Genomic DNA, 20,387 nt, shown 5'->3' with positions numbered 1-20,387 from the left:
TCTTTGCCGTCTCAGCGGCTTCCGGTTTTCGATTTCCCCCCGATCCAGACTTTCTGGCTGTCGACAAACGTTTCCCAAACACTTAAATACATTTGTAACGTCTGATTTGGCAACTTTTAGCGATTTTGCCAGCTTTGCTTGAGTAGCTCGGATCTCGCGATGCGCGAGCAAAATTTTGATACGCTGCTCTTCTTCCTTGGACGGCATTTTGACAACTGAAAAGTATCAAAATAGGAGCAACATTCTACACACACACACACACCTTCAAAATGAGGGGTGTTCAGGTTTTTTAAATGAAAAATTGAAAGAAATACGTCAAGTTGATATTTTCCTAATTTTGACGGTATCATCCTTTACAAACATATTTTCAACTCCTGGCTTTAGCAATAAGACTTATATAAATTGGACGGAATTTAAAACCTATTCATACATCCCAGGATTGGGTTGATGATTAATACGTCCAAGACGAAGTACATGCTGGCCTGCGGATCCGAGACCGATCGAACCCGCTTGTCCAGTAATAACAAGGTCACGATCGACGGTGACGAGCTGGAGATAGTCGAAGACTTTGTCTATCTCGGCTCACTGGTGACCGCAGACAATGACACACTCGGACATACACTCGGAGTATTCGAGCGACGAGTGTTAAGAACCATCTTTGGCGGCGTACAGGAGAACGGGAGGGAGGCGAAGGATGAACCACGAGCTCGCGCGACTCTACGGCGAACCCAGTATCCAGAAGGTGGTGAAAGCTGGCCGGATACGCTGGGCGGGACATGTTGCGAGAATGCCGGACGGCTGTCCTGCAAAACAGGTGTTCGCTACGAATCCGGTAGGAACAAGACGAGCGGGGGCGCAACGAGCGAGGTGGTTAGACCAAGTGGAGCATGATCTGGCGAACGTGGGGTGCCCGAGAAATTGGAGAACGGTTGCCATGGACTGAGTGAGTTTTAGGAATTATGTTCGTCAAGTTATGTCGTAAGACGGAATACTATGTAAATAAATAAAATAAATAAAATAATCATACATCCCGAAAGTATGCGAGAGAGCGCAAGTTTTGCTCTCAATGCATGCAAACCGTTGCCAGCGACAACATATGTTGCTCCTCTCATTGGACAATTTTTCCAAATCAACCATCTAATGTAGCGCTGCTTATCGCAGAGAGTACAACAAGGTTGTTTTATCACTTGAATCTCACGAGGGAGAAAAAATTAGCAAACAAGGATGACCTTTTTCATATTCGATTTACACCGACTTAAAGTAACCATTTTTACGATCGTCTACTTATTCGGTAGGAATTGCGATTCGCATTCACATTATTAACGATTTGAGCTATCATTTCTAAATCGATTTTATGTTTGCTGGGTGCCTACCTGCAAACATATTTCGTTTCGTATGAGTTGAAAATACTTCGAAAACTGAGGTAAAGTTGTTTTCTAGCATAAATGATGTAATATTTAAACTAACGGCGAACATGTTTAAGCAATCAAAATCCTTGTTTTCAATGGAATTGTTAATGTGTCTATTTGATTGTTTTCAACCACTATCGAATGTCAAAGAAACAATTTCATTAATGTGTCTCTGCTTTGTACAATGAACTGTGAATCACAAGAACTTGATCCCAAAATATTCAACAAAACCTTGTACTCAAACTCCAAATTTTTGTTCAAGATTTTGTAAATTTAATAGTTTTTTTTTCTTAGTATCCACAAAGCTTGTCCCGATGATTTCAGTTAGACGAAACTCTAAAGAGAATATTTATTTTCAACTCAAAATTCAAGTTCATAGAATAAATCAAAATTCAGCTTCGCAGAATGAAGCTGCAACTAGTGAACCTTTAACATTTTCCATAGCCATGTGGAAATCATCACAAAACTTTTGTCACTCAAAAAAAAAGACGGAACGAATGAGACATATGCCTGTTCCATGTGCTAACATGTTGTCAAGGTTGTTTCTAGTATGTGACGGTTTGCTCTTCGAAGAATGTCGCCCAAAAAGTTACTCTAAAATTTTTACTTCTCCTCCCATCTGATTTATAAAGTGACAATGTGCACTTACAAGTACACTACGGTTCTGCAGTTGTGAGAATGATTCCAAAAACACTAAAGAGCTACCTTAAGTCATAGATATACTCAGCTTTTGGTACTGTTGATGATGATGGGAAAGATGGCGACGATCGACGCTGCCTTCTCCACCGCCATCATGCCAGTCGAGTCGAGGTTTTGTGGGAGCAAATATTTGGACAAGTGCTTGGCATTATGCTAGTAGATAGGAACCTACTATAGAGAGGGATGTATCTATGTAGTAAAGTGTGACAGCGCGCGCTCAAAGGGTGCAAGATAATGGAACACGTGGTTTCTATTTTTCCCAGAGAAGGTCGAAACGGCCTGAATGAAGTTCTTTGATTTTCGCTTTCGGGGTCAAGGAATTTTTAACAAACAATGCCTCTCTGATAGGTTCGGTCAACAGAGTTAATGGAAATGATATGATTCGGGGTTTTTGTTTGTAGTCGGTTAGAGCGTTTGTTTATTTTTCAAGTTTAAAGTCGACCTTAGAGATGATGACAAAATTTTTAAGAATACATTTATTCAACAGAGTTGGAAAATTATTGTGTTCATGATTTTTATGACTGATAAAAACAAATACTGGAAACATAATAATCATTTACGAATTGAGTCGTGAATTATTACATATTATTTTCGCATTACCATGCAGCATAATTTAATGATAATGCATTTGCCATGGCAAAAGTCGTAGTCGAGCAATTGTATATGTTTCCCTTGCTTCGATTACACCATAATCCGAAAGTAAAAACAACCAACCCTGGTCGACCGACAACGATAACCTTTCACCGATTCGATGTGTTAATGCATCATCATTATCATTCGTTGTCAATCAGCCCTTTTGTACTTGTATCATCAATATTCGTACTCAAACTACAGGGACAAAAACCGCCACCCAGCTTAATGAAAGTGAAGGTAAAGTCTTGGATGAGCAGCAAAAAAAAACGTGTCGTGAATCGATTTCTTTCATTCATATGACACCAAACGAGCTATAGAATGGGAATCCGCTGATTAACTTAGTCATTGTTTTGGCGCTGTCAACCTTCTTTGAGCAGCTCATCAGTTTTCATTGTCTTTATTAAGAGCGTGTCTTTGATCTTAATAAGTATAACAAAAAATCAGAAAGAGTAAAATGACAAAAATGATAAAAGTGATAAAATAGATAATTGTTTTAAAAAATTACAACAAAAATGACAAAAAAGACAAAAATGAGAAAAATGATAAAATGAAAAGAAATTACAAAAACAACAAAACTGATAAAAATTACCAAAATAAAGAAAATGACAAACATGACAAAAACAATACAAAAATAACAAGCAAAAATAAAAAGAATTAAAAAAATGAGAAGAAAAAAAACGACTAAAATGACAACAAAAATTAAGGAATACAAAGAATGAAAAAATTAACAAAAATCACAGAAATAACAAAAATGTCAAAAGCGACCAAAATAATAAAAAACACAAAAATGAAAAAAAAGAAAAAAATGACAAAGAAAAATGGAAGAAATGACAAAAATTACTAAAATAGAAAAAAAAAATAAAACAGAAAAATATGTAGAAATAACAAAAAAAAACAACAATGACAAAAATTGCAAAAATTCTAAAATAACAAAAATGAAAAAATGACAAAACTACAAACAATACAGAAACGACAAAAAATTACAAAAATAAAAAAATAACGAAATTGGCAAAATGACACAAATGGCAGAAGTATAAAAAATTAAAAAAAAAAAGAAATGTTAAAAATTAGAGATGTACCGAATAGTGGTATTCGGCGAACGGCCGAATACCGAATATTGACCTTTCCAACTATTCGGCCAAACGAATATTCGGCCGAATATTCTATTGAGTTTTCAATGAAAAAACACAAGCGAATATTTAAATATCCTTCTATTTCTTCCATCTGATTGCCCCTCGTGTTTCGAGTCGATTATTTTCAACCAGGAAGGACATCAGATGACTTTTTGCTTCTAGTGCGTACATATATCAAAAAGGAGATTCGGTTCCTGCAAAATCCTGAACAAAACATGTCGAAACAAGTGCCAAGCAATTTAAAATTGCTTATTTTATAACGGTTTTGATATAGTCGAATTTGAGTAAGATATTTTAAAAATACTTGTTGAAACAACGAATCCAGATAGTCGGGAAATTTTGGCCCATTTTTGAAAAATAAAATTAAAAAAGGGGACATCTGAACGAAATCTAGGCTTTATTCTTAAACATACAAGAGGAAAAAGGATGAAATAACTTGAAATTTAAAGTTTTCATTGAATCACATCAGCAGTGTGACAAATTAGGATTAAATAAAAATTTATGTTTATTTTGGAATTTATGAAAACAAATTTTTGAAGCATTCTTTGTACGATCTACAGTGAAAAGTATACAGATACCCCTGAGATGTTTTGCTGAACCATAAGTTTTTGATGATTGTGTAGCTCTTTCAGTATCTACTACTTCAGGATCTTTCATAAATTACCCAAAATCATTGGAAAAATTTGGCAAGTTTGTTATCGTATAAATTTAAATAATAAATATTCGGCCTATTCGGCCGAATACTTAGCTCAACTATTCGGTGAGCCGAATATTCGGCTTAACGGTTTTTTTGGCGATATTCGGCCGACCGAATATTCGGTACATCTCTATTAAAAATGATAAAAATGACAATTATGACAAAAATGAAAAAAAATGACACAAATGGAAAAACACAGAAATGCAAGAATGATAAAAATGACGAAAAAGACAGAAATTTCAAGAATGACAAAAATGACAGAAATCATAAAAATAACAAAAATGGCAAAAATGACAACAATGACAAAAAAGAACAAAAATGGAAAATTGATAAAAATAACAAAAAATTTAAAAAATCTCAAAAATTATAAAAATGACAAAAATGATAAAAATTGAAAATATGACAAAAATGACAAAAATGACACGAATGACAAAAATAACAAAAAATAACAAAAATAACAAAAATGACAAAAATAACAAAAATGTCAATAATGACAAATATAACAAGAAAAAAAAAAACAAAAACGACAAAAGCAAAAATTACCAAATTGGAAACATAACCAAAAATTACACATTTGACAAAAATGACAGAAATTAAAAGAAAGACAAAAATGACGAAAATGACAAAAAAGCCAGAAATGACAAAAATAACAAAATGATAAAAATAACAAAAATGAAAAAAAAACATTAAAAAATGACGAAAATTACAAAAATTGTAAAAATGACAGAAATAACAAAAAAAAACAAAACTGACAAAATGACAGAAATAACAAAAATGATAGAAATATCAAGAAAAAGAGAAACGTCAAAAATGTCAAAAACTTAAAAAATATCAAAAGTAACAAAAATTACAAATATGAATAAAATAACAAAAAATTACTAATATGAAAAAAAAAATATTAATGACTACAAAAAATGAAAAAATTTTCAAAAATCACATAATAACAGAATTGACAAAAATGGTAAAACGACAAAAATAAAAAAAATACAAAAATGAGAAAAATGAAAGAAATGACTAAGAAAAACGGGAAAAATGACAAAAACCACAAAACAAGAAAAAAAAAGAAAAAAATGTAAAATTATAAAATAACAAAAATGAAAAAAATGACAAAAAATACAGAAATGACAAAAATTAAAAATATGAAAAATAACAAAATTGACAAAAATAACCAAATGGCAGAAATTAAAAAAAAAAAAAAAGTCAAAAATGATTAAAATGACAAAAATGTCAAAAATAAAAAAATGACACAAGTGGAAAAAGACAGAAATGCCAAAAATGATAAAAATTACGAAATAACAGAAATGAAAGAAATTTCAAGAATGAAAAAAATGACAAAAAAACACAAAAATGACAAAAATGGCAAAAATAATAAAAAAGAACAAAAATAAAAAAATTACAAAAATGACAGAAATGACAAAAAGGCCAAAAATGTCAAAAATGAAAAAAATAATAAAAATGACAAAAATAACAAAAATGACAGTAATAACAAAAATAACAAAAATGCCAAAAATGTCAAAATTTGCAAAAATTCTATTATTGACAAATATAACAAAAAAAAAAAAAACAAAAATGACAAAAATAATAATAAGGAAAAAAGCAAAAATGACAAAATTGAAAACATAACAAAGAAATTGACAAATGTGACAAGAAATATGACAAAAATAACAGAAATTACAGAAATTAAAAGAAAGAGAAAAATGACAAAAAAGACAAAAAATGACAGAAATGACAAAAATAAAAAAAATGATAAAAATAACAAAAATAACAAAAATGAAAAAAAGTACAAAAAATGACAAAAAAATACAAAAATGACAGAAATATTAAAAATTACAGAAATAACAAAAATAACAGAAATGTCAAAAATGTCAAAAATGTCAAAATTGTCAAAAATGACAAAAATGACAGAAATAACAAAAAATAACAAAAATAACAGAAATTTCAAAAAGTCAAAAATTTTAAAAATATCAATAATTTCAAAAATGACAAATAAGACTAAAAACACAAAAAAAAATAAATAAAAAATGACAGAAATGACAGAATATACAAAAGAATGTAAAAAATGGCAAAAATGGCAAAACAGACAAAAATGATAAAAATTATAGAAATAAGAATTATGATAAAAATGACAAAAATTAAAAAAAATTAAAAAAAAAGTGACAAAAATGACAAAAAAATACAAAAGTTGTAAAAATGACAAAAACGACAAAAATTAAAAAAAGACAAAAATGACGGAAATAACAAAAATGACAAAAATGACAGAGTGACAAAAATTACAGATATAACAATGACAGAATAAAAGAAATTAAAAAAAATAACAGAAATGTGAAAACTCACAATTATGACAAAAATGACAAAAATATCAAATATGACAAAAATAAAGGGAAAAAAATAACTAAAATAGGTACCAAAATGGATCAGGATGGTTTTCGTTAAAATCAGACTTCGGGTTAGTTTTACTTTAAACTTTCAATCAGATATTGTTGTCTGTTTGTTTTTTACGATATTTTCATATGGTCTGAGTTAGCCTTCGCCTTCAAATTGACAGCTCAGCAATCTATAGGCAAACGATAATGCTGCTTTTATTTTGGCCGACAGGTCAAGGTTTTGAACGTCTTTTTTCCATATATTGATATAAAAGTATACACATTTTAGAGTTCCATTAGCCAGCAGCAGTGGGAAGAGATGGACAATTGACCTAGATTTTGACTGCACTTCACAGCAACAACAGCCGTGCTTTTTGGTGGACAATATAAAAATCAATAATTTCCGTTAATGTCAACTCGGCAGCCAAAAGTGTTATTGCAGTTGTTATTTTCGGGGAATGGAACCTGTCCAAGTCGCTGCGACTTGGACTTTTGGCAGTGTTCCGTCATTAAAGAATTTTATTTTTATCATTTTTAGCTCCTGCAATTGCAAGCTACCCAACTCACTATTGCATCAGAGTTCAGTTAATGATCTAGGCTTTGTCATTTCTTGGTTTGTTTTTTTTCGTTTTCGGATACAATTTAATACGACCAACAATCCATTATGAAAATCAACTCTCAAAAACAACTAGCAGCCAGGAAAGTACTACACATTTTATTTTGCCTATACACAGGAAAAAGCAAACCGCCAGAGGCAAGCTTTTTTCAAGCTTTTCCTGTGGACTGGCAACTTTTTTGCCAACGACTTGAAAATAAAAAAATAAAAAATAAACAGCGACAATTGCAAGCAACGACGAGGACGTCAATATAAAAAAGACCTTCGAGTATGAAAAGCTAAAAAAACGTTTAGCTGCTGGTCGGATCATTTCTCGTCATCAGTTTTGTCTTCGATGTTCGCGATACTTTTTGGGACTAGTGTGGAAGTGCAGTCTGTTTTTTGTACTTGCACCTTAAATGGTGACAAGATGATTGGCTGTGGTTGTTTCGGATGAAGAAACATCGCTTTTGGAAGGGTGGAAGGGTTCAAGGGTAATTTGATCAATAAATAAGCGCTAAGGCGTCGAATTTCGTCAATTGATTGCACACAATTCACCGCGTAGTTCAAATAAGCTGGAAACATTAGAAAAAAGCTTTGTGATTGATAATATGAAAAGGAATATAATAGAATTCCAAATATACATATCTTACAAATTATCGGCAGAAGTTGCACCTTACTGTCTGTGTTGGGGTGCGGGATCCGGCTCGAAGGACCAAAATGTTGGGGTGCGGGATACCTTCGTGGACTGTATTTTACCGGTGGGGGATTCCTTGGTTGGGTGGAGCTATTGGGTCAGCTCTTTCGGCGATTGTGAGCTTGGTTATCAAAACACTGACTTGGATTTTTACACTATTTATTCACAAGTCACAATTGGGGTTTAGACACAATTTATTTAACGCGGCTTTACGGAAATTCAAACAATTTACTTAAACATTTATTCAACTACGACAACATTTAACAAACTACTATTCTAATTCAACATCTGTACTAATGGCGGTTTTTCTTAAGACTAAAGACTGGATACAATACAAAATTTTGGCTTCTTTTTTGGTAAAGGACAAACATAGTCCACAATCATTTTACTCCTTCTAATCAGCTGTTCATTAGAGATGCTGACAGTTGCATCTCGACATCTTTGAACCGTCCTTCTCCATTAATGATCCAGGGTCGTACGAAGGGTCATTGGTTTAGCCTGACATCGCTCTCTAGTAATCCAACATCCTCGCCCATCCTGAATCGCTCGCGGTTCTGAAAATAAAAGAAATCTCACGAACACAAGGGGGAGGTCTGATCTGTTTGGTTTTCACGGGCAAGTTGGTACTCTTCTTCAGGCTGAAATGATTCTGGTAGTATGCACAGCTTTTCAACTGGGCGCGTAGAAGGTCCTGTAGCCGTCTTCAGAGTAACTACTCTAACAACACCGTCTGATCCAGGATGCAGCTTTTCAACTCGTCCCATTCTCCAGCGGCATGGCGGTAGATTATCGTCCTTGATGATCACTAGTTTCCCAACAGTTATCTCGACAGGTGACTTCCATCTCTTGTATCGCCCTTGCAACTGCGTGAGATACTCTGTTCTCCATCTATCCCAAAAATGTTGTAGCTTTTTCTGGATAACTTGGCTCTGATTAAGTCGATTCATCGGTACCTCGCTGTACTCCCTTTCTGGTAGCTGTTGAAATGGTTCGCCAATTAAAAAATGCCCAGGTGTCAACGGTTGAAGGTTTCCTGGGTCATCGGTTAACGCAGTGATCGGTCTCGAGTTTAAACAATTCTCCACTTGAACAAGCAACGTGATCATATCTTCGAAAGAAACTGCGTTTTCTCCAAGAACCTTGAGAAGATGCTTCTTGGCCGAACGAACTGCAGCTTCCCAAAGGCCTCCAAAATGGGGTGCAGCGGGGGGAATAAAATGCCATTGAATATGGTTGTTCGCACACTCCTTGGCTACCTTCTCCTGATGTTGGCTGTTACGGAAATGAATCAGCAGTTCTTGTAGAAAATTACGAGCTCCTACGAAATTCGTCCCATTGTCCGAATAAATATCCGAACAATATCCTCTTCTTCCAATAAAGCGGCGTAATGCTTGAAGAAATCGATCCGTCGATAGGTCCGAAACTAACTCGAGGTGCACAGCCTTCGTGCAGAGACAGATGAAAACTGCTACGTAGGCCTTAATTGCTGGTCGTCTTGGGGCTAAGCGAACATATACTGGTCCGAAGTAGTCCACACCGGTCTTGGAAAACGGTCTCGATCTCGTGACACGAGCTAAAGGCAATTCACCCATGAACTGCTGAATGGGGCTAGGTTTGGAGCGGAAACACTGTTTACAGTTGTGTATAATCTGCCGAGGAACATTCCTACCTCCAAGTGCCCAATATTTCAGACGAACAGAGCTGAGCAGCAACTGTGAACCTGCATGCATCAGCTTCAGATGGTAGTACTCGTACAACAGAATTGTGAAGGGGTGTTTTGCCGGTAAAACTATTGGATGCTTGGTATCTTCCGACTCCTCCGATTTTCCTAATCGGCCGCCAACTCGTATTAAGCTCTCCGAAGAAATTCGAGGAGCAAACCATCTTAGGGGTGAGCTTCGATGAATCTCCTTTCCTTCGACCAGGCACTTCCATTCTTCAGGAAATGTCTCCTGCTGTATTCGGCGGATTATAGCGTATTCGGCGTCTCTAAGCTCGGTGACGGTTAGAAAACTCTTGGGATTTGTCTCATTTTTCTTCAAAATACGCATCAGTCGCATCCAGTATGCGGTGCAGCGTATAAGCTTGGTAAACGACGAGAATTTTCCAACGTATTCTGCTCCAAAATCGGTTTGACTTGTTGTCAGGTTCACTACAACATGCCGGACTTCTGCATCTGCTCCCTCAGTGCAAAAGCTGCTGGGTTGTTCCGGATAATTATTTTGCAGTAGCCATTCGGGACCATTCCACCAAAGGTTGTTCTCCTGGATCTGATCGGGATATAAGCCACGGGAAATAAGATCTGCTGGATTCTGTACCCCTGGAACATGTCTCCAAACACAGTTCTCCGTAGCTAATTGGATTTTCGCTACACGGTTTGCAACGAACGTAGCCCACGTCGTTGGAATCGCCTTCAACCATTGCAGCACGCAAGTTGAATCCGTCCAGAAAAACCTATCCATTTCGACCTTCAACGCCTCTCGTACCTTGCAGGATAATTCCGCTGATAATAGTGCCCCGCACAACTCCAACCTGGGTATCGACTGGCATTTCAGTGGTGCGACCTTCGATTTTGACGCTAGTAAATGAACGAAAATCCTTCCTTGAACATCGATGCTCTTGATGTATGCGCAGGCACCATACGCCTTCTCCGATGCGTCCGAGAAGAAATGCAGCTCCATATTAACGCAATTTGGGACCACTGCACATCGCTGAATTTTCAACTCGTTCATCAAGTGGAGCTGCCGGTGAAAATTCCGCCATTCACGTTTAACTTCACGTGGAACAGGATGATCCCAATCCAGCCTTTCTCCTTTCTCGTTCAATTTCCACAGCCTCTGCATGAAAATCTTTGCGGTTGTGGTGACAGCTCCTACCATACCAAGTGGATCGAACAACATTGCGATTGCCGACAGAATTTTTCGTTTCGTTAGTCTTTCGTTTTCCGGGGTATCCAATATGGTGAAGTTGAATCGTAAAATGTCTGTTCGAGGTTGCCACACAAGTCCTAGGGTTTTGACTGCCGGGTCTGGATCCAGTTGTATCTCCTTCATATGCGGCAACGCAAGGTCTTCGTCGTCTACTGATCGCAAGGCCGTCGGCGAATTGGATGCGAACTTTCTTAATCGAAACCCTCCACGTTTCGTTAGGCTGATGAGTTGTTCGCAGAGTATTGAAGCAGCTTCTTCGTTATCCGTTCCAGTCAAAACGTCATCCATGTAGACGTCTTCCATTATTGCCTTAGATCCCATTGGATATGATTCCTGCTCATCTGTGGCTAACTGCTTCAGTGTTCTGGTAGCGAGAAACGGCGCCGGCTTTGTACCGTATGTAACAGTGGTGAGTTCATACGTTTTCACGTCCTCCGATGAATCTTTCCTCCACAGAATGCTTTGTAGCGGCATGTCTGTTCTATCGATACCTATTTGTCGGAACATTTTCTCGACATCTGCGACAATCATTATCCGCTTCATTCGGCAACGCATGATGAGGGCTCGTAGTTCGTCTTGGATCACAGGTCCTGCCAGGAGTGCATCGTTCAGGGAAACACCACTGCTGCTCTTACACGATGCATCGAATACCACGCGAACCTTCGTTGTAGTGCTTGCCTGTTTGATGACTGGATGGTGTGGTAGATAACAACGCTTCTCTGGGCCTACATGCGCCCTACGCATGTGCCCAAGATCCACGTACTCCTCCATGAACTGGTTATATTGATTTCGCAATTCTGGATCCCTCGCCAATCTCCTTTCTAAGCCATCTAGTCGCTGAAGCGCTATGCCACGCGACTCGCCCATCCTCGAAAGTATCTCGTCGTTCTTCGGTAAGCCTACGGTGTATCGTCCATCAGAACTCCTCTGGATAGTGCGAACAAACTGCGCCTCGCAGCGTTGTTCTTCCGGGGAAAATATGTTCGGAGACCCTATCTCCTCACACGACCAAAACCTGGTGAGAAGTTCGTCTAGATGAACTGTAGAAGCTGTATTGCAAACGATGCGCCGAGTTGAACCCTGGTGTTCAACTGCTCCGGTGACCAACCAACCGAATACTGAATCTATCAGCATTGGCAGCCCCTCGCCAAGTGGAATTTTGTTGTCGGTTTGCAAAAAGGAGAAGAAATGTTGAATGCCGAGTACCAAATCCACCGATTTTGATTGGAAGAAACCTGGATCTGCTAGTTCCACACCCTGTGGGAACTTCCATGAAGAAACCGTCACGCTAGTAGTAGGCAGATCTGCAGTAACCGCTGGGAGAAGAAGAAATTCCATATTTCTCGCAAAACTAGATGTGCGTGACTTCACAACTGCTGAAATCTGGTATTTCACAGTTGTATTTGCCTTGCCGATTCCGAGTACCGAGATATTTGAACGCCTTCGGGAGATCTTCATCCGTTGACAGAGCCTCTCTGACATGAAGTTGCTCTCCGATCCAGAGTCTAGTAGAGCCCTCGCGTGAAAGGCCTTCCCTGTATCGTCTTCAACCAAAACGACTGCTGTGGCGAGGATTATTGTCGACGAGTTGTTCCTGGCAACATTTGAAGAGACAGTTCCTGCTGTTGTCTCTGCAGGATGAGATGACTGTTGACCTCTTCTGGCGGGTGATGCTGATTGAGGATTCCTATAACCTCCACCGTCTTCTCTGAAGCACACTAAAGTGTGATGCTTTCCCCTACACTTACGGCACACTTGCATAGATCTGCATTCTGAGGCTTGATGACCACGTCGAAAACAATTTCTGCATAAAGAATGCTGCCTCAGTAGTTTGTCGCGAGCGGATGCATTCAACCTTGAAAACGCTGGACAAGTGTAAAGCAGATGAGATTCTGAGCAAGCGATGCACGTTCCGGATGACATCTGAGCTGCGCTATAACTTGTTCTCGAGGCGAAATTCTTTTTAGGCAACTGTGAGGGCTCCTGCTTGGTATCCTGGGCTTTTGATGGTAGTGAGGCAAGGATTTTGACTCGCGTTTGAAGAAACTGTGTGAGATCCTTGACAGTGTCCTCAGTCTGATGCGCACTGTGCTCTTCCCAAGCACGACGAGTTACGGGATCCAGCCTCGAGCATAATACCTCCAACAGCAACAAATCCTTATAATCCTCGGGCTTCACCAGCTGATCTAACGTTTGCACAACACGTTCGAAGCCTTCCAGCAGCACCTGAATTTCGGATGACGATTCCTTGGTAACCTTCGGGAGTTTGAATAGATTTCCAACTTGTCGACGTTTCAAAACCTTGCTGTCGTTGTATCTAGTCATCAGTGTTTCCCAAGCGATGTTGTAATTGGCCCTCGTTAAAGCCAAAGGGTCGATGAGTGCTCTGGCTTCTCCGGCTAGGCATCCTTTTAGATAGTGGAATTTTTCCACGTCCGGTAAGTCCACCTTGGAATGGATCGGCGATAGGAAAAGATCCCGGAAACTCAACCACTGATCGATGTTGCCGTCGAAAGTCTGCAACCTTATCTGGGGTAGCCTAACGTGTTCCGTGACTGGCTGAATGGATGAATCCATGATGCGGGTGGATTGCAGAACGCTGGTGTTCGCGGTGTTTCCTTCCAACTCCTTGATCCGGTCTAACATGCTGGCCTTGGCATCGTAGTAACGGGTAGTGAAGTCCAACCTTATACCTGGACAAGCGCCTTCCTTCGACGAATACTCTTCATGAATTTCTACATCCATGATAGCATCGTTGACCTTATCCCATAACTCATTCAGCTTTTCCAACCTGACTTGGATTTGCTGAACAGATGTAACCTCGCCCAAAGTGTTCGAAAACGCGGTTATTGCCTTGAACATCTCCAGCATTGCCTTCAATCTGGTTTGGAGATTCCTCAGCGGTGGGTTTCTGGTAGACGATTGGGCGCCGGAAGTAGCCATGGTTCTCGGTTAAACGGATTCACGCAGTGGTACACAGTGATAAAATGACAGGTGAGTATTTGTACTACGAACAAGCTTCGGCAATGAACATACACTGTAGAGCTTAACTTACTTTAAAGAAACTAAAGTTGCACTCCTCTACAGGTATCGATCGACTTCCGAAAGCCTTGACGTAATACGCGTGCGTTGCCTTCAAACGTGGATTTTCCTCAATATTATTCGCGGTTGGAATGGTTGCCCTCAGATCAGATTTGAATTCAGGATACAAACGGGGAAAATACGATGTAGTATTCAGATTTGAACAAGCTTCGGCAAAGGACATATACTGTAAGCTTAATTTACCTTAACAAAAATAAGGCTGAACACCTTTACAGGTATGCACGTCCTAGCCGCAAATTTCGATACGAGGAAATAATTTCACGCCTCGGTTTCCGTGTGAAAATATTCTTATAGCCAACTCGTTCGTACCCTCGTTACCAAACAGAATAGCAGGATGGATGATGGGAAAATAATGGCGATGTAGTATTTGCAGTCTATTAAGCTTCGGCAGGACGTATACTGTAGGTTCTACTAACCTGACCGAAAAACTCGTTGCATGGATTCAAATTTAAAAATATTTGAAACCAAAATTTTGCTGACCAGTGTATTTATGTTGAGTTGCACTCAATCTCTCTAGTGCATACGCAAGCCTCTTGCATGAATAAATACCAAAACCGAATTCTCAAACTCATTCATACATATAACGGTATAGGCACGGTTGTGTTCGTGAGATTTATAATTGTTGTTTAGTCTCGTGTTGAAGCCAGCACCGGCTGGTTCGTTCCTTCCGTCGGATAAAAAGTTGGTTGACTCACCTAACAACTGCGTAGTGTCCGGGATTTTAAAGTTGTGCGCGAAGTTTTCTGGCCAGATGATCACAATGAAGGTGCTGATCCCTTGGCTACGGGGACCTGCAGCAGAAAATTCCAGATCCAGCAGCTTCGAGGTAAGATGGTGCGCGATGTTGTGTTGACCTTGACCGTGAAAACAATGGAGCCTTCCAACCTTTGGAATGGCAAATTTTTAATTGAGCCGCACTTTCTGGGCCCAGGGGGAATGAAAGTCAATCAGCTGATACGAATCGGATTACCAATAAATCACCAGATGATTCCGATTCCTGGATTTCGTTGAAAATAAGGTGATCTATCGTCGTTGGTGCTGATGATGATGATCAGCGCTAATGATCATCAGCGATGGTGCTGTTGAGCGCGGGATGATGATGAGCCGTGGTGGTGATGGTGATGAGCAGTGAGATTATAGGATGATATCACTGCTGTTGGTTGTGTTGGTTTCAAAGTTCCTTGTTGGAGTGTTGGTGGAATCGCGGTACAGATGTGGTAGTGTTGTAGATGTTGCTCTCGTCGGTTGTTGGGGTTGGTGAGAATCTTCAATTCTCACGAATGTGGAAGCAGAATGGTAAACAAACGGTGAAGTATGCAAAAAAAATCCTAGCAATAGGCTGAACATAAACTGTTCTCGGGTAATTTACCTGGAGAACCGTTTTCAGCGGCTCGATTGCTGGATACCTGCTACCTCGACCGACGAGTTGGGTGATGTGGATATTAGGCCGATATTCCAGGTGAGTTTGGTGCAACGTTGTGACTCCGGGTGTGTAGAAGTTGTGCTAAACGCAACGTTTTGTTTGTTGCAAACGGCGATAGCTAAACTTCTTTGACGACGGCAATCGAAGTGTAGACCCACCAACGGGTTTCGTGAGCTGGTGATCGTAGGTGATTGCTGCTAATGGGGTGAGTTTTTTTGATAGCTAGTTGCAACTCCCACTAAGGGATGGCGCTTATCAAAATGGTTCCTTTCGATGAAATTTTGTATGGAAAAATTGAGAGTTACCTTTTTTAAATTTTTTTGACGATACTGGCACACTTTTTGAAAAGTTCCAAGGGTTCCTGCACATTTTCCGGATTTTTTGCACCCGGTGCTGGTATCAAACGAGGTGGTGAAAATTGTTAAAATCGCGTAAAACTATCGGTGAGAGAGTAAATTTTTTGTTTTGATTTTCTTTCCTTGGTACCAGCAGGGCTGCCAGTTGTGATATGTTTTTGTGTTTCGTAATTTTTTTTCAATTTAACACATTAATATAAGAATAAAGTGCATCTAAGAATTGCTTTTTTTGTTATTACTGTTTATAGTAAAGCGTAATCGTTTATATCAAGCTATGACTTGACAAATCCGTGGTACTTATGAGTATTCTCGATCAGAGGGATTTGATTGTATTTTAAACAATTTTGAACAACTATATTTGCTGCTCTTAAATAGAAAAGGTTTGAATTGATGATCAGTCATTTATTTTATATTTACGCTTACGATGCATGCAAATCATATCTAGTTTCTCAGATAAAAGCTTCAAATTTGCACCAATTATGTAATATGTTTTTCGCCAATATTCTTTAACAAAAATTCTAGTTAGTTTATGGATAATACATAACTTTGAAAATCCAAACACCCGTACGGCTGTTTTCTAAAACAAAACAATATAACTTATCAAATTTAATGTCCTAAAGGAACAAAGCTCGAACGGTTTCTTATAATATCGTCCTTTGAAATCAAATTTCTAGAAACGTCACTGGTGAACTGGCAGCAAATCACTGAAATTGTTAGAAGTAAATTCGGAAACCTGACTTCACAAGTAAACTTTGGTTCTGGCGCGTTAATATTATGTCTGAAGGGCACTAGAAGACGGCGTTCTATATTGTTATTAAAAACGAATTAAAAACGGTGTGATTTTGTTGAGATACCTAAGACATGTCTCAACGACTCACGAAAAAGTGAGAGTTAGGATTAGTTGCAGCAACTAATATTGATCAACCGGCTGGTTTGCATATTAAATTCACAAAATATTTTTCAAATTCTAAAAGGGTTTCAATTAAATAAATTGGCATCTCTTTTGCTTTCAACCCGTTTTTTTGTTCTGCTCTATATTCTTCGTTTCATACACGCTTCGGAATTTTTGCGTAATAAACAAACATTTTAACCACCATGCACAAATATGGCATTATACATGCTCCGGATTTGGTACTCATAATTAAGTTGGACCATGGATCAACACATGGTTTTATGCTATAAACATAAAATTGAGTACCCCTTCTCTTCCTTGCGATGGTTCAAAACGGACTTCGAACTGCGCATTAAAAATTAATCCCTTTTTTCCTTCAGGGAACATTAAAGAGTACCCGAATACGAAAATATTGTTACATAACAGTTCCTGTAGTAGTTTTAAACGATTAGAAACAGTGTAAAAAAACGTTTAGAAAATGATATCTGAAACCATAAAAAACATTGCACTTATCTTGAATTCCAAAACGACGGTCTGTTGAATATGGCGTTAAGTTATGTTACTGTTTAAAACTGTTAAAACGATTGTATGGAGAAACTATTCTAAAAACAGTTAGGTTAAGATAAAAAATCTGCTTATGGAAAATGGATTCAACTACGAGTGTTTAGCTGATTATTTTGCTTTCAAATATAATTATAATCCTCTATACAATATAGGTGTGATTTTCATTATTATTAGTTTTTTAATTCATTTTATTGTTATTTATTGAAATGCACTATAATAAATATTCAAAGTTTCACAAAATTTAAACATTTACACCACTTTTAAAAATACACGGCACTTTTTCCTGCTGGGTGCTGGATCGATGATTTTCTGATCGGTGCTGGATTGCTGTTCTGCACTAGAAGACGGCGTTCTATATTGTTATTAAAAACGAATTAAAAACGGTGTGATTTTGTTGAGATACCTAAGACATGTCTCAACGACTCACGAAAAAGTGAGAGTTAGGATTAGTTGCAGCAACTAATATTGATCAACCGGCTGGTTTGCATATTAAATTCACAAAATATTTTTCAAATTCTAAAAGGGTTTCAATTAAATAAATTGGCATCTCTTTTGCTTTCAACCCGTTTTTTTGTTCTGCTCTATATTCTTCGTTTCATACACGCTTCGGAATTTTTGCGTAATAAACAAACATTTTAACCACCATGCACAAATATGGCATTATACATGCTCCGGATTTGGTACTCATAATTAAGTTGGACCATGGATCAACACATGGTTTTATGCTATAAACATAAAATTGAGTACCCCTTCTCTTCCTTGCGATGGTTCAAAACGGACTTCGAACTGCGCATTAAAAATTAATCCCTTTTTTCCTTCAGGGAACATTAAAGAGTACCCGAATACGAAAATATTGTTACATAACAGTTCCTGTAGTAGTTTTAAACGATTAGAAACAGTGTAAAAAAACGTTTAGAAAATGATATCTGAAACCATAAAAAACATTGCACTTATCTTGAATTCCAAAACGACGGTCTGTTGAATATGGCGTTAAGTTATGTTACTGTTTAAAACTGTTAAAACGATTGTATGGAGAAACTATTCTAAAAACAGTTAGGTTAAGATAAAAAATCTGCTTATGGAAAATGGATTCAACTACGAGTGTTTAGCTGATTATTTTGCTTTCAAATATAATTATAATCCTCTATACAATATAGGTGTGATTTTCATTATTATTAGTTTTTTAATTCATTTTATTGTTATTTATTGAAATGCACTATAATAAATATTCAAAGTTTCACAAAATTTAAACATTTACACCACTTTTAAAAATACACGGCACTTTTTCCTGCTGGGTGCTGGATCGATGATTTTCTGATCGGTGCTGGATTGCTGTTCTGCACCAGAGGTGCCAGGTCATTTTATCAAAAATCAGGTCACCGCTAAGAAAAAAATCAGGATTTTTCAGGACACCACTGAATTGGTGAAAATAACATGCAGTTCTGCTTAGATTGCATTACCAAAGGCGAAATATAGGTGCTGAAGACGCCTCGAATTATATATCTGATGCGAGATAAACCTTAGCTGGCCTGCAGTCAATATTGAAAAACACCATTTAAATATCATTTGAACCAGAAAATATCATTGGTTTAACTGATTAAACTGTTTAATTAAAGATTTGTTTGATGTTCTCATCATTTAACAATAAATTTAGTTATAATTTAGATATTTTTCAAAAATCAGGACAAATCAGGACATTTTAATGGTCATTTTTTAAAAATCAGGACAATTCAAGCGTTTTTCAGAAATCAGGACGGCCTCTCGAAAATCAGGACAAATCTTGATAAATCAGGACACCTGACACCCCTGTTCTGCACTCTGTGTCCTGGTCAAGATACGGATGCGCTCACATGTTTGAAAGTTTAGACTCGCCAGCTCCCTTGAAAATCCTGTATTGGAACGCTCCTTCCGGGGAACTTCTCACTCCTTTCCGTTTTTGGGTTTCCGTCGGAAGTTTCTGTCTTCCAACCATTCGAGTCTGGATCAGAGAAAAACGCATTGTAAAACAAATTTAAAACAATTTCCCTGAACGTACTCACTTGGAAACACATCTGCTCTTTTGTCCTGGCTCCCCGCTCGGTCAACATCCTGCAAGTGGTGCTCGCTGGAAAAGTCCGGGACCTTATATTCCGCACTGCTGTTTTTGTACTGCTGGTGTTGAAAGCTGGTCTGGCGGTCCTAAGATGATACGCTTCCGATGGTATTGGCACCGCAATTAATTCTCCCATTAGAAGCTAATAACCTAGATGAGGAAAAGATAAATAATTGATTAAATTATGTAAAATGTTAGAAAAACTTTCAATTTTAACTTTGTGTTTGGCCGTTGTTTTCTTTTCTTTTTTACGCTGATGGGATGAACACTACACTCTCGCGCACGGGAACTCAAATTTAGGTTCAAATCTATATGATTGAAAAAATCAACTATAGAAATATTTGCTTCAAAAACACTTGAATTTAAAATCATATTGAATGCCTAAAATCAATCATACGATTGTAGTTTAATTTATCATATTTACAATTGAATAAATTACAGTTGAATCTACTATATTTATAGTTGATTGCGTAAGGATAATCAACAGTTTGTTGTTGAACCTTTTATATTTATAGTTGAATGCGAAAAAATCAACTACACCTTGATGATTGGTATAATTAGCTGAAATAATTGGAAAAATTTTCGACTTTTTTCTCCGTGAAATGATGAAAATGACAAGAAGCATCATAAATGACGGAATTTTACATAAGAAAATCTTGTTCTGTGTCATGTAATATTAGGGGTTTTCATTTTCAGTACTTTTAAGGATTCAGATTTTTTTATGCACTCAAACCGTTTGCACGAACAGTGCCATACACGATGTAAATCGTATTAACGGCGACAGAATTTATTCGAATTTTAC

At 37.5% G+C, this 20,387-nt stretch overlaps 1 protein-coding gene across 1 annotated transcript in view; it reads right to left on the bottom strand.

The window, feature by feature from the left end:
* Positions 1–20,035, bottom strand: part of LOC129745238 (uncharacterized) — a 53,687-nt gene extending 33,652 nt beyond the window's left edge. Inside the window, exons 1-2 of the mRNA XM_055738179.1 lie at positions 19,533–20,035; positions 19,344–19,471 (exon numbers count right to left, since the gene is read on the bottom strand). Coding sequence (XP_055594154.1) covers positions 19,344–19,471; positions 19,533–19,721 — 317 coding nt within the window. The 5' untranslated portion in view covers positions 19,722–20,035. The remainder of the gene's footprint in view (positions 1–19,343; positions 19,472–19,532) is intronic.
* Between the last annotated feature and the right edge of the window lie 352 nt (positions 20,036–20,387).

The sequence above is a fragment of the Uranotaenia lowii genome, chromosome 2 (assembly GCF_029784155.1).
Source record: "Uranotaenia lowii strain MFRU-FL chromosome 2, ASM2978415v1, whole genome shotgun sequence".
Classification (NCBI taxonomy): Eukaryota; Metazoa; Arthropoda; class Insecta; order Diptera; family Culicidae; genus Uranotaenia; species Uranotaenia lowii.
This window is presented reverse-complemented; position numbering and strand designations above follow the sequence as displayed.